The sequence below is a fragment of the Zeus faber genome, assembly GCF_960531495.2.
Source record: "Zeus faber genome assembly, chromosome: 4".
NCBI classification, from domain to species: domain Eukaryota; kingdom Metazoa; phylum Chordata; class Actinopteri; order Zeiformes; family Zeidae; genus Zeus; species Zeus faber.
In genome coordinates, this window is record NC_137191.1 from 35904131 (window position 1) to 35917437 (window position 13307).

General features: G+C 54.2%; 1 protein-coding gene across 2 annotated transcripts in view; it reads right to left on the reverse strand.

Annotated features, from left to right (window-relative positions):
* LOC307229244 (hexokinase-1) overlaps positions 1-11797 on the reverse strand; it is a 34480-nt gene extending 22683 nt beyond the window's left edge. For both annotated transcript variants that reach the window (XM_079999191.1, XM_079999190.1), the window contains exons 1-3: positions 11457-11797; positions 9557-9719; positions 191-339 (exon numbers count right to left, since the gene is read on the reverse strand). In XM_079999191.1, the coding sequence (XP_079855317.1) occupies positions 191-339; positions 9557-9719; positions 11457-11519 (375 nt within the window). In that variant the 5' untranslated portion in view covers positions 11520-11797. The remainder of the gene's footprint in view (positions 1-190; positions 340-9556; positions 9720-11456) is intronic.
* Positions 11798-13307: the final 1510 nt, after the last annotated feature.

Below are 13307 nucleotides of genomic sequence, written 5' to 3' on the forward strand. Positions count from 1 at the left end.
ACACACACACACTATTGTTATATATAAGCAGTAGTACACGAAGCCACAGGTCCACCAGAGGAACCCAGAGGAACCCAGAGGAACCCAGGGCTTCCAGGACCTGGATCTGTGTGTGGAATGAACCTGAGGATAACTGAACGGGGGTCAGGGGTCAGGGGTCAGGGGTCGGGCGGACCCGCTGTTTGCCTACCTGCGTCCCGCTGCCGTGGATGATGTCGTCGGGCGTGTCGTAGACCTGGCTCTCCATCTGGACCGGCTGCTTCTTGTCCCGCGTCACCTTGACCCGCAGGATCCGGAAGTTGGAGCCCCCCAGGTCCAGCGCGAGGAAGTCGCCCTTCTCTGCGTCCGGACGCAGGGACAACAAGGACACAGACACACGGTGAATTCACCCCGCAGCACAGAACCCACACAACAGATAATACGTAGTGGGTAGAAACACGAGTCGCACTTGACTTCCCTGTTTAAAGGAAGAAGGCACCAGGCCCGTGGGCAAACGTTCCGTTAAGTGTTTTACAGAATAAAGCAAAAGTTACATCCGCCTCGCTCTCTTTTTTATTTTTATTTTGCCGATCTGAAATATGATCCGATCCGTGACTCAACGCCGTGACGAGTTCCCGAGCCGTGAGCGTGGTGATGCGTTTGCGTCCCTCGTCCCGATCCACAGAATATCAAACAATACCACATCATTGATCCTGTCCCATCGCTGCAGGAACGTAGATCTGTGAAAGTTGCCTCCGGTGGGGAGCTCATGTCAATTACATTCAATTTCTACTGAGCGCCGGAAACCCCTCGTGATAAGCCCCGCCTCTCTGCGACAAACCCCACCCCTCTGTGATAAGCCCCGCCCCTCTGCAATAAGCCCCGCCCTTCAGCGAGGCAAAGATTGCTGTATCAGACCAAGGATTCTTGGCCTGGATTCTCATGGTCTGCATTTGGATTCTCTGACGGGGGCGACTGTTGCTACATATGAGGGGTTAGATACTGGAACTGGGCTTAAACAAAGTAAATAAGTAACAAATAAAAACAATACTTATTCACGCTAATGTTGGGTGTCACCACATTCAACATCAATAAATGTCTTTTTATATGAATTAATGTTCTTCATGAATCATCATTTAATTCCTAATCATTCATTCATGGTTAAATATTATTAAATGTGTGCATTTTGTTTTCATTTGTGCACTATTTGTAAGATGATTTTCAACTATTTTCAACTCTCATTTATTCATAAAGGTGAAAAAAAAAACCCAAAAAAAACACTTCTTTCATTAAAATTGTAAATGTGCAGTTGAGATAACGACTCAAAAGTTGCCGACGACCAAGCGCTTCCCCTGACAAATTTTGGGACATGAAATCCAGATATAGGAGCACTACCTGCAATGGCCACCAGGGGGCAGCGAGTCCAACGGTCAGACCGGGAAACGTTGGGTGTGAAGGCCAACGATGTTGTTTGGTGCGACAGCACGTCAGGCTTTGTGGAAGTTTCATTCATTTGGTGAATGTTGGAAGTTCCCAGTGTTGGACAGACGTCTAAGCGCCCAGACGTCTGGACGCCCAGACGTCTGAGTGTCCAGACGTCTGAGTGTCCAGAGGTCATGGTGTCCAGACGTCTAAGCGTCCAGACGTCTGAGTGTCTAGAGGTCATGGTGTCCAGACGTCTGGACGCCCAGACGTCTGAGTGTCCAGAGGTCATGGTGTCCAGACGTCTAAGCGTCCAGACGTCTGAGTGTCTAGAGGTCATGGTGTCCAGAAGTCTGAGCGTCCAGACTTCTGGACACTCAGACGTCTGGACACCCAGAAGTCTGAGTGTTGTGAGACGTCCATCTTGGGTCCACCCTGAGACAATGTCCTCATTCAGCTCTCGGCGGCACAGTGGCCTCCATTCAGCAGCTCCTGGTCGTGCTGGCTGCACTAAGACGACCTCTTCTCTTGACCGCTGTGGAATGAAGATGTGACGTGGGGGGCTCTGTTTGGCCGCAGAGCGCACGGCCACGTCCACTGGAGAGCGTGTCGCGGATATTTTTAGGACGGGGCCAGAATGTTAACAAGCTGAGGGGCCTCTGGCTCCTTCCCCCGCACGGGACCTGAGCTCAGGACGAAGCAGAAACATCCGTGTGGTCGACAGGGAACCAAAAAGGTCATGAAGTGCGCTGTGCAGCCATGTTGGATCCTGAGCCATTAAAATGCCTCCACCATCTTCCTGCGTTGTGCTACAGGACACATTTTCCGTGGCTCTTACACGCATCCAAAGTTGTTTTCTCAGCCAAATCCTAACTCAGTCCGTGATTTGTAAACCAGGAGGGGCCGGACGGGCCCCTCCCTTTTTTGTTTCATTCAGTTGGTAAACGGGAATTAAAATATACATTCTAATACAAAACACACTATTTGTATTTGTTTTGTTTGGAGAAGAAGATATGTAGTGATGCGTCGGTACCGAACGAGTCGGTTCCGGCAGCTCCTTTTAGTGAGCGATGGGAGACGCCTCCCGTCAGAGAGGAGAGACGTCTCCCGCCAGAGAGGGGAGATGCCTCCCGTCCGGGGGGAGAGACACCTCCCACCAGAGAGGGGAGACGCCTCCCGCCAGAGAGAGAGAGACGCCTCCCGTCCGGGGGAAGATACGCCTCCCGTCAGAGAGAGAGACGCCTCCCGCCAGAGAGGGGAGACGCCCCCGTCCGGGGGGAGAGACGCCTCCCACCAGAGAGGGGAGACCCCTCCCGTCAGACAGAGAGACGCCTCCCGCCAGAGAGGGGAGACGCCTCCCATCCGGGGAGAGAGACACCTCCCGTCAGACAGAGAGACGCCTCCCGCCAGAGAGGGGAGACACCTCCCGTCAGAGAGAGAGAAGCCTCCCGCCAGAGAGGGGAGATGCCTCCCATCCGGGGTTAGAGACACCTCCCGTCAGACAGAGAGACGCCTCCCGCCAGAGAGGGGAGACGCCTCCCGCCAGAGAGGGGAGACGCCCCCGTCCGGGGGGAGAGACGCCTCCCACCAGAGAGGGGAGACACCTCCCGTCAGACAGAGAGACGCCTCCCGCCAGAGAGGGGAGACGCCTCCCATCCGGGGAGAGAGACACCTCCCGTCAGACAGAGAGACGCCTCCCGCCAGAGAGGGGAGACGCCTCCCGCCAGAGAGGGGAGACACCTCCCGCCAGAGAGGGGAGACGCCTCCCGCCAGAGAGAGAGAGACACCTCCCGCCAGAGAGAGAGAGACGCCTCCCGCCAGAGAGGGGAGACGCCTCCCGTCCGGGGGAAGAGACGCCTCCCATCAGAGAGAGAGACGCCTCCCGCCAGAGAGGGGAGATGCCTCCCATCCGGGGAGAGAGACACCTCCCATCAGAGAGAGAGACGCCTCCCGCCAGAGAGGGGAGACGCCTCCCGCCAGAGAGGGGAGACGCCCCCGTCCGGGGGGAGAGACGCCTCCCACCAGAGAGGGGAGACGCCTCCCGTCAGAGAGGGAAGACGCCTCCCGTCAGAGAGGGGAGACGCCTCCTGCCAGAGAGGGGATACGCCTCCTGCCAGAGAGAGAGACGCCTCCCGCCAGAGAGACGCCTCCCGCCAGAGAGGGGAGACGCCCCCGTCCGGGGGAAGAGACGCCTCCCGCCAGAGAGGGAGACGCCTCCCGCCAGAGAGGGGAGACGCCTCCCGCCAGAGAGGGGAGACGCCTCCCGTCAGAGAGGGAGACGCTTCCCGCCAGAGAGGGGAGACGCCTCCCGTCAGAGAGGGCAGACGCCTCCCGTCAGAGAGGGAGAGACACCTACCGCCAGAGAGGGGAGACGCCTCCCGTCAGAGAGGGGAGACGCCTCCCGTCAGAGAGAGAGAGACACCTCCCGCCAGAGAGAGAGAGACGCCTCCCGCCAGAGAGGGGAGACGCCTCCCGTCCGGGGGAAGAGACGCCTCCCGTCAGACAGAGAGACGCCTCCCGCCAGAGAGGGGAGACACCTCCCGTCAGAGAGAGAGAAGCCTCCCGCCAGAGAGGGGAGATGCCTCCCATCCGGGGTTAGAGACACCTCCCGTCAGACAGAGAGACGCCTCCCGCCAGAGAGGGGAGACGCCTCCCGCCAGAGAGGGGAGACGCCCCCGTCCGGGGGGAGAGACGCCTCCCACCAGAGAGGGGAGACACCTCCCGTCAGACAGAGAGACGCCTCCCGCCAGAGAGGGGAGACGCCTCCCATCCGGGGAGAGAGACACCTCCCGTCAGACAGAGAGACGCCTCCCGCCAGAGAGGGGAGACGCCTCCCGCCAGAGAGGGGAGACACCTCCCGCCAGAGAGGGGAGACGCCTCCCGCCAGAGAGAGAGAGACACCTCCCGCCAGAGAGAGAGAGACGCCTCCCGCCAGAGAGGGGAGACGCCTCCCGTCCGGGGGAAGAGACGCCTCCCATCAGAGAGAGAGACGCCTCCCGCCAGAGAGGGGAGATGCCTCCCATCCGGGGAGAGAGACACCTCCCATCAGAGAGAGAGACGCCTCCCGCCAGAGAGGGGAGACGCCTCCCGCCAGAGAGGGGAGACGCCCCCGTCCGGGGGGAGAGACGCCTCCCACCAGAGAGGGGAGACGCCTCCCGTCAGAGAGGGAAGACGCCTCCCGTCAGAGAGGGGAGACGCCTCCTGCCAGAGAGGGGATACGCCTCCCGCCAGAGAGAGAGACGCCTCCCGCCAGAGAGACGCCTCCCGCCAGAGAGGGGAGACGCCCCCGTCCGGGGGAAGAGACGCCTCCCGCCAGAGAGGGAGACGCCTCCCGCCAGAGAGGGGAGACGCCTCCCGCCAGAGAGGGGAGACGCCTCCCGTCAGAGAGGGAGACGCTTCCCGCCAGAGAGGGGAGACGCCTCCCGTCAGAGAGGGCAGACGCCTCCCGTCAGAGAGGGAGAGACACCTACCGCCAGAGAGGGGAGACGCCTCCCGTCAGAGAGGGGAGACGCCTCCCGTCAGAGAGAGAGAGACACCTCCCGCCAGAGAGAGAGAGACGCCTCCCGCCAGAGAGGGGAGACGCCTCCCGTCCGGGGGAAGAGACGCCTCCCGTCAGAGAGAGAGACGCCTCCCGCCAGAGAGGGGAGATGCCTCCCATCCGGGGAGAGAGACACCTCCCATCAGAGAGGGGAGACGCCTCCCGCCAGAGAGGGGAGACGCCCCCGTCCGGGGGGAGAGACGCCTCCCGCCAGAGAGACGCCTCCCGCCAGAGAGGGGAGACGCCCCCGTCCGGGGGAAGAGACGCCTCCCGCCAGAGAGGGAGACGCCTCCCGCCAGAGAGGGGAGACGCCTCCCGTCAGAGAGGGAGACGCTTCCCGCCAGAGAGGGGAGACGCCTCCCGTCAGAGAGGGGAGACGCCTCCCGTCAGAGAGGGAGAGACACCTACCGCCAGAGAGGGGAGACGCCTCCCGTCAGAGAGGGAGAGACACCTACCGCCAGAGAGGGGAGACGCCTCCCGTCAGAGAGGGGAGACGCCTCCCGTCCGTGGGGAGAGACACCTCCCGCCAGAGAGGGGAGACGCCTCCCGTCAGAGAGGGAGACGCTTCCCGCCAGAGAGGGGAGACGCCTCCCGTCCGTGGGGAGAGACACTTCCCGCCAGAGAGGGGAGACGCCTCCCGTCAGAGAGGGAGACGCTTCCCGCCAGAGAGGGGAGACGCCTCCCGTCAGAGAGGGGAGACGCCTCCCGTCAGAGAGGGAGAGACACCTACCGCCAGAGAGGGGAGACGCCTCCCGTCAGAGAGGGGAGACGCCTCCCGTCAGAGAGGGGAGACGCCTCCCGTCCGTGGGGAGGGACACCTCCCGCCAGAGAGGGGAGACGCCTCCCGTGGTGCCGGTCGCCCCCTCGGAGCGCAAATCTAAATCGCAGAAAAATGTCTTTTACGGAAGGCGGAGCTGGCAGCTGGAGCTGGAGCCTCTCTTTGTTTTTTAATCAGATTGAAAATGCCTCTGAAAAATGCAAACAAGCGATTCACAGGTAACTTTAATGGGAAACAACATTAAATATTACACAAAATGTATTTACAGATTTTAATAGTGACATCAAACTACGGTATATCGCACCTTCCTTAGAGACACACCCATAAACTAATCATAGAAAACCGTTGGTAGGGTCTTTTAGGTTTTCTTACCTTGTAGGGCGACTTTTTTTTTTAAATAGGGAAATTAGTTTGTTATTCTGTTCAGTCATTTGCAAAATAGTCTTAAAAACCACCATGAAAAGAAATTGTGATATGATGGTCCACCCCCCGCTTCACATTTTCACTTCTTTAACTCCTCTGGACACAAGTCTTTTCTCTCGCAGCTCGACTCTAAACCTAGACACCCTCCCACCAACCGGACTTGAGCCGAGCCGGACGGGCGGCCATGACGGGCCGTGACTCAAACCGGGGGGGGCGCTGCCGCTCCTCCAGACCGGTGCCAACGTTCCCCCCCTGAAGCCCCCTCTGCCCTTTGTGTCCGACCCCTCCTCCCACCCCGGGCGGCTATTTATAACCCCGCCGCAGCAGAAAGGAACCTGCCGTACCCATGCACGGGTCGTGTTGGGTCCAGGGGGGTAACAAACCCGTGAGCGTCACTTTCGGAAATAGAACGTTCTATCACGAGTCAACGGAGGCTCCTTCAGAGCCCCCGACAACGACCTTCAAGCGGCGTAATGATACCTTCATGGCTAACGTGCTTTGGTGTCAGGTTCGCTCTGGGGCCACGGAGACGCAGCGCTCACCAAAAAGCACGAGAAGACACCGACCCCCACGGAGCGGTGCGGGGTCGCGACCCAGCCGCCGGGAACCTCTGGACGACTTTGTCCTCTACTGTGACTGAGTGACCTTCGACATATCAACTCGCTTCCCGCCGGGGAGACCCTGCGCGTGGCTCCTGTGCCATCTGTGACCAGCAGCCGGTCATTGGGACGAGTCACCGTCCACATCCAGGCTGCAAACGCCTCGCCCGTCGCCCGGCAGCGCCTGCGACGATGGAAGTGCGCGGTAAATGCCGCGGCTGAAGTTGGGAGCCGGGGCCAAACTGTTGTGCTGTTTGCAGGGGACAATAGTTGTTTCCAGCCACAAAAAGCTCGGCTCGCAGAGCGGCCGTTGCGGCGTCTCAGCACATTTTTGCGTCGCCGCTCCCAAGCGCTTACAGTAGAAACAACACGCGGCGTTGACGGCGAGGGCTGCAGTGATTAGTCGATTAATCGATTAGTTGCCAACTGTTCAATTAATCGGCAGCTCCTTTGATAATCGATTGGTGGTTTTGAGTCATTTTTTAAGTTTCTGATTCCAGCTTGTTAAGTGTGAATGTTTTCTCATTTCTTTCGTCCCGTGTCACAGCCAACTGAATATTTTTGGGTTGTGGACAAAAGCAGACGTTTGAGGACGTCACCTCGGACGTCGGGAAACAGTGATGGACATTTGTCAGCATTTTATGAACAAAACAACTCATCAAGTAATCAGAGAAAATATAATCAGACAGATTGATCGATGATGAAAATAATCGTTCGTTGCAGCTACCAACCATTACAGGTACTGATACAGGTACTGATACAGGTACTGTTACAGGTACCGATACAGGTACCGATACAGGTACCGATACAGGCACCGATACAGTTACCGATACAGGTACTGTTACAGGTACGGTTACAGGTACTGATACAGGTACTGTTACAGGTACTAATACAGGTACTGATACAGTTACTGATACAGGTACTGTTACAGGTACTGATACAGGTACTGATGCAGGTACTGATACAGGTACTGATACAGATACTCCTCATTTAACAACTTAGTTCCGTTTCTAGGACCAGGTCGTTAAGCCAATTGGTTGATAAGCGAGGACCCGTGTTATTTCACGGTAAAGGGGCGTGGCTGGTTTATAAAGTGTATATAGTATATATATATATAGTATATATAGTATATAGAGTGTATATAGTGTAATTTCAAGGTAAGGGGCCGTGGCCATTGCGAACGCTAGTGTAGTGAATACTGACAAGACTGCGTGAACGAGACTGAGAACGGTGATGAGATGTATACAGTGTATATAGTATAAAGTATATGTAATATATACAGTGTATATAGTGTATATAGTAAATATAATATATACAGTGTATATAGTCTATAGTGTATATATAGTATATATATTGTATATAGTATATATAGTATATAAAGGGTGATGAGATGCTTGGTATATATAATGTATATAGTATATACAGTGTATATAGTATATATAGTGTGTATAGTATATATAGTGTATATAGTTTATACAGTGTATATAGTATATACAGTGTAAATAGTGCATATAGTATATTTAGTATATATAGTATATACACTGTATATAGTGTATACAGTATAAACAGTGTAAATAGCATATATAATATATACAGTGTAAATAGTGTATATGGTATAGTGTATATAGTGAATATAGTATATATAGTGTATATAGTATATATAGTGTATGTAGTATATACAGCTTATATAGTGTATAGTGCATATATAGTATATATATTGTATATAGTATATATAGTATATAAAGGGTGATGAGATGAGATGCTTGGTATATATAGTGTATATAGTATATACAGTATATAGTGTATATAGTATACAGTGTATATAGTGAGTATAGTGTATATAGCATATATACTGAATATATAGTGTATATAGTATATATAGTGTATATAGTATATATAGTGTGCATAGTATATATAGTGTACATAGTGTATATAATATATAAAGTGTATATTGTGTGTATAGTATAGCTAGTGTATATAGTGTGTATAGTATAGATAGTGTATATAGTGTGTATAGTATATATAGTATATATAGTGCATATAGTATTCTGAATGCTCATTAAACAGGTAGGTCGCTAAGTGAGGAGTACCTGTATTTAATATGTGAAGAGACCCATCCAGCTTTAAAAATAACCTTTATTAGTACATAGCACCTTTCATGCGACTAAACGTCAACTCTGATCTTTTATGAATGGATTTTGTTTGTTGATTTTTTTTTTAGGTGACAAAAGATCCAAAAAAGTGTAAATAAAGATTTTGGTGCTATTTTCAAACACTGTACAACGCTTTATTAGCACTCTTCATTCAGTAAACATTGTGGAAATCCCACTGTACGATGTGAAAACCCACTTCATGATCTGTGAATACTATGAGTCGTGGTTCTTCGCTCCAGACCAGTGGTTCTTCGCTCCGGTACAGTGGTTCTTCACTCCGGTACAGTGGTTCTTCACTCCGGAACGATGGTTCTTCACTCTGGTACAGTGGTTCTTCACTCCGTAACAGTGGTTCTTCCCTCTGGTACAGTGGTTCTTCACTCTGGTACAGTGGTTCTTCACTCCGTAACAGTGGTTCTTCCCTCTGGTACAGTGGTTCTTCACTCTGGTACAGTGGTTCTTCACTCCGTAACAGTGGTTCTTCCCTCTGGTACAGTGGTTCTTAGCTCTGGTACAGTGGTTCTTCACTCCGTAACAGTGGTTCTTCCCTCTGGTACAGTGGTTCTTAGCTCTGGTCCAATGGACCCAGTATTACTGGTTTCCCACCCTAGAATCCCAGGTCTAAACCAACCTAAAGTGAAGACGTACTCGGGGCTCTCGGTACCTGATCCGTCGGGGATGGACCTGACGAAGGTGGGCAGCATCTTGACGGTGGCGGTGGGGCTGGTGTCGCGGCCCAATCCGTTCGCCATCTCCCGCCGGAACCGCGCCATGATGTCGTTCAGGGTCTCGTCCGAGAACCGCATGGAGTACAGGTACTTATCGATCTGTGGGACAGAAGGGGAGGCCGTGAGGTTCTGCCGGGGGCCGACTCGCTCGCCTTCCTTTTCACACCTCATTCAACCTCTGCCACTTGTTCATGCCCGAAAAAGTGGAGCATGCGCGGGGGAAAAAAAACACATAAATAAATGCAAAGTATTTATCTTGAAGAGAGAGGACCACAGCCAAATTCACAGATCATCACACGCTTCCCCGTGTTGCGCGTGACGCTTCCAGGCGGTGGATCATCAGCACCTCATCTGGAACTGTTGATTTTAGAGCAGGAAGCGTCGTTCGGTCGGTTTGATTTTGAAAACCCGACACGCTGCCGCCTCATTCCGATGGCGGCTGCGTCTCCAGGCAAACGGGACATTTCTACGGTTGTGTCATTTGGTTTCCTTGGCTCGGAGACGCTCAACCCGCTCCCTGCCGGGGACCCTCGCTTTGATTGGGTTCGATGCGATCTGAGTTCCGCGTTTGAACCGCTCGACCCGATTGGGCGTCTCGACTCCCGGTTCGGGGGGGGGGGGGGGGGGGGGGGACGAGGACCGGGGGACCGGGGACGAGGATCCAAACCGTCTTCGCCGGACGCTACGTTGACGTGGCGACGCCTGGGAAGCCCGGTCGCGGTGACGTCGGACCGTTACCGACCGCTTCGCCGGGACCCCTGGGGGATCCCTGGACCCCGCGTTGAGAACCACTGCGCCAGCCGACCCGACCGGTGGCATGTGCTTGAGCTGCGCGGTGATCACATTGGACTCAATCTCCCATCGGCCACCACCCCCCCCCACACACACACACACAGTGCGTTTGGCCCCAGGGCCCCATTGCCATAGCAACCACCTCCCCCAGCTTGCTGGATCAGACCAGCGGGGAGCCCTGCAAGACGCCAGGTTAGCCGTTAGCTCAGTGCGTGGCTGCAGAGGGGATCAGCTAGCCCAGCTGCCGTGACACCAGGGGAAGCGTCTCAGCAGCTTTCAACGTGACGTCATCTTCATGACGAGGGAAAATAAAAATAAAAATAAAAAAACGTCAAAAGCTCAGTAGTTCAAGAGCTCGGTGTGAGTGCTGTGCGAGGAGAAGCGACGTTGACGTTGTGCACTACGTCACAGATAAACACAGAAAGTAAAAAGCAGCTTTTAAAACGAACATTTTACTGCAAGCAGCGCGCGCCACGCGAGCCGCCTGGTGACGTCACGGTTACACGGTACGGCGTGAGAAGACGGTGGAGGCTGGATGACGTATGACGGAGGAGGAGGAGGAGGAGGAGGAAGCGGGGCCGGCAGATTGGGAGGAGGACCCGGGTCCAGGACCTGGGTCCCTGGTTCCACGACCGGGGAGGCGGCGGAAGAGTGGAGGACCAGAGGACAGCAACACGGCAGGACGCGAGCCGCCATGAAAACACAAGAAGAAGAAGAAGAAGAAGAAGAAGGAGAAGAAGAAGAAGGAGGAGGAGGAGGAGGAGACACCGAGTCACGACTTTCCCTGGAGCTGCTCAGGGCCCAGGGACCTGGACCTGGCCAAGGACCCTGGCTAAGCTGCTCCTGAGCCGTTGGTCCTCCACCGGGAACAGGGATCATCATGGCCTCTGCACCGTCCCCCATCCCCCCCTTCCCTCCATCCCTCCATCCCTCCATCCACCCCGGCATCCTCCCTCCCTCAGCCGGGCTCCGGCGTTACACAACCGGGCGGGACCGTCCCCTCGGCCCGCCGGCGTGACGGCGGACCTCACCACCTCCACGCACCTTTTTGAGCTGGTCATCCTTCAGCTCGGTGAAGTAGTAGGCCAGGAGCTGAGCCGCGATCATCTTGCTGCGGGTCCTGCGGGTCCTGCGGGTGGGTCCTGCGGGTCCTGCGGGAGGCTGCGGCTCGCACCGGGGCTGGGAGCCGCTGGAGAGGAGGCGGAGGAAGGTCACGTCCCCCCGCCGGTGGTCGGTCGGTCGCTCCGCCCCCCGGGCCGGTGTCTGCTGGGCCCCCGGTTACCGGGAAAACACACGGAGAGCCGAGCGGGAGGGAGAGCCGCTGCACCGGGACCCGCACGTCACGCAACACACACGCACGCACGCACGTCACGCGCACTGAGGATGTCCGCGCGCGTCAGGTTCGCGCGCCGTTAGCCCCCCTGCTAGGACAAGCCCCGCCCTCCACGCGTCCTGATTGGCTGAGACGGGGGCTTCCGGGGGGGAGGGAGGAGAGGGAGCCCCGCCCCCTCATCCGTCACGTCTCACACGTTCCAGCGGCAGCGTCATGTGTGACGTCATCTTCCCCCTGCAGCATCATGTACACTCAAGACACACCACACACAGTACATTACACAGTACACAGAACACACAGTACACCACACACAGTACATTACACAGTACACAGAACACACAGTACACCACACACAGTACATTACACAGTACACAGAACACACAGTACACCACACACAACACACAGTACACCACACACAGTACATTACACAGTACACAGAACACACAGTACACCACACACAGTACATTACACAGTACACAGAACACACAGTACACCACACACAGTACATTACACAGTACACAGAACACACAGTACACCACACACAGTACATTACACAGTACACAGAACACACAGTACACCACACACAGTACATTACACAGTACACAGAACACACAGTACACCACACACAGTACATTACACAGTACACCACACACAGTACACCACACACAGTACATTACACAGTACACAGAACACACAGTACACCACACACAGTACATTACACAGTACACAGAACACACAGTACACCACACACAGTACATTACACAGTACACAGAACACACAGTACACCACACACAGTACATTACACAGTACACAGAACACACAGTACACCACACACAGTACATTACACAGTACACAAAACACACAGTACACCACAAACAGTACATTACACACAGTACATTACACAGTACACAAAACACACAGTACACCACACACAGTACATTACACAGTACACAGAACACACAGTACACCACACACAGTACATTACACAGTACACAGAACACACAGTACACCACACACAGTACACAGAACACACAGTACACAGAACACACAGTACATTACACAGTACACAGTACATTACACAGTACACAGAACACACAGTACACTACACACAGTTCATTACACAGTACACACAGTACATTACACTGTACACTAAACAGTACACTACACAGTACAGTACACAGTAGAATACACTGTTTGGGTGACTTCCTGTTTGACGCATGAGGTTCTGCTGAACAGTGGATGAACCTGGGGAAGCGGAGGGTCCATCTTCCAGGGCGTGGTCATCATTACACACCTGCACCGGACTCTATTCAATAATACTGTAGTATTATTATATAATAGTATTATGCTACTACTATTATGCTATGTAATACTACTATACTACATACTGTTATATAATACTACTATACTACACACTGTTTAATATAATACTTGTTGTGATCCCTGAGGTCAGTCCTCGGTACTTCCGATCAGTTTCTGGGTGAACCTCGCCGTCACGCGCAGCCCGGCAGATTGGATATTGCAACGCAAAATCACAATTCAATGGGATGAGATCTCAGACA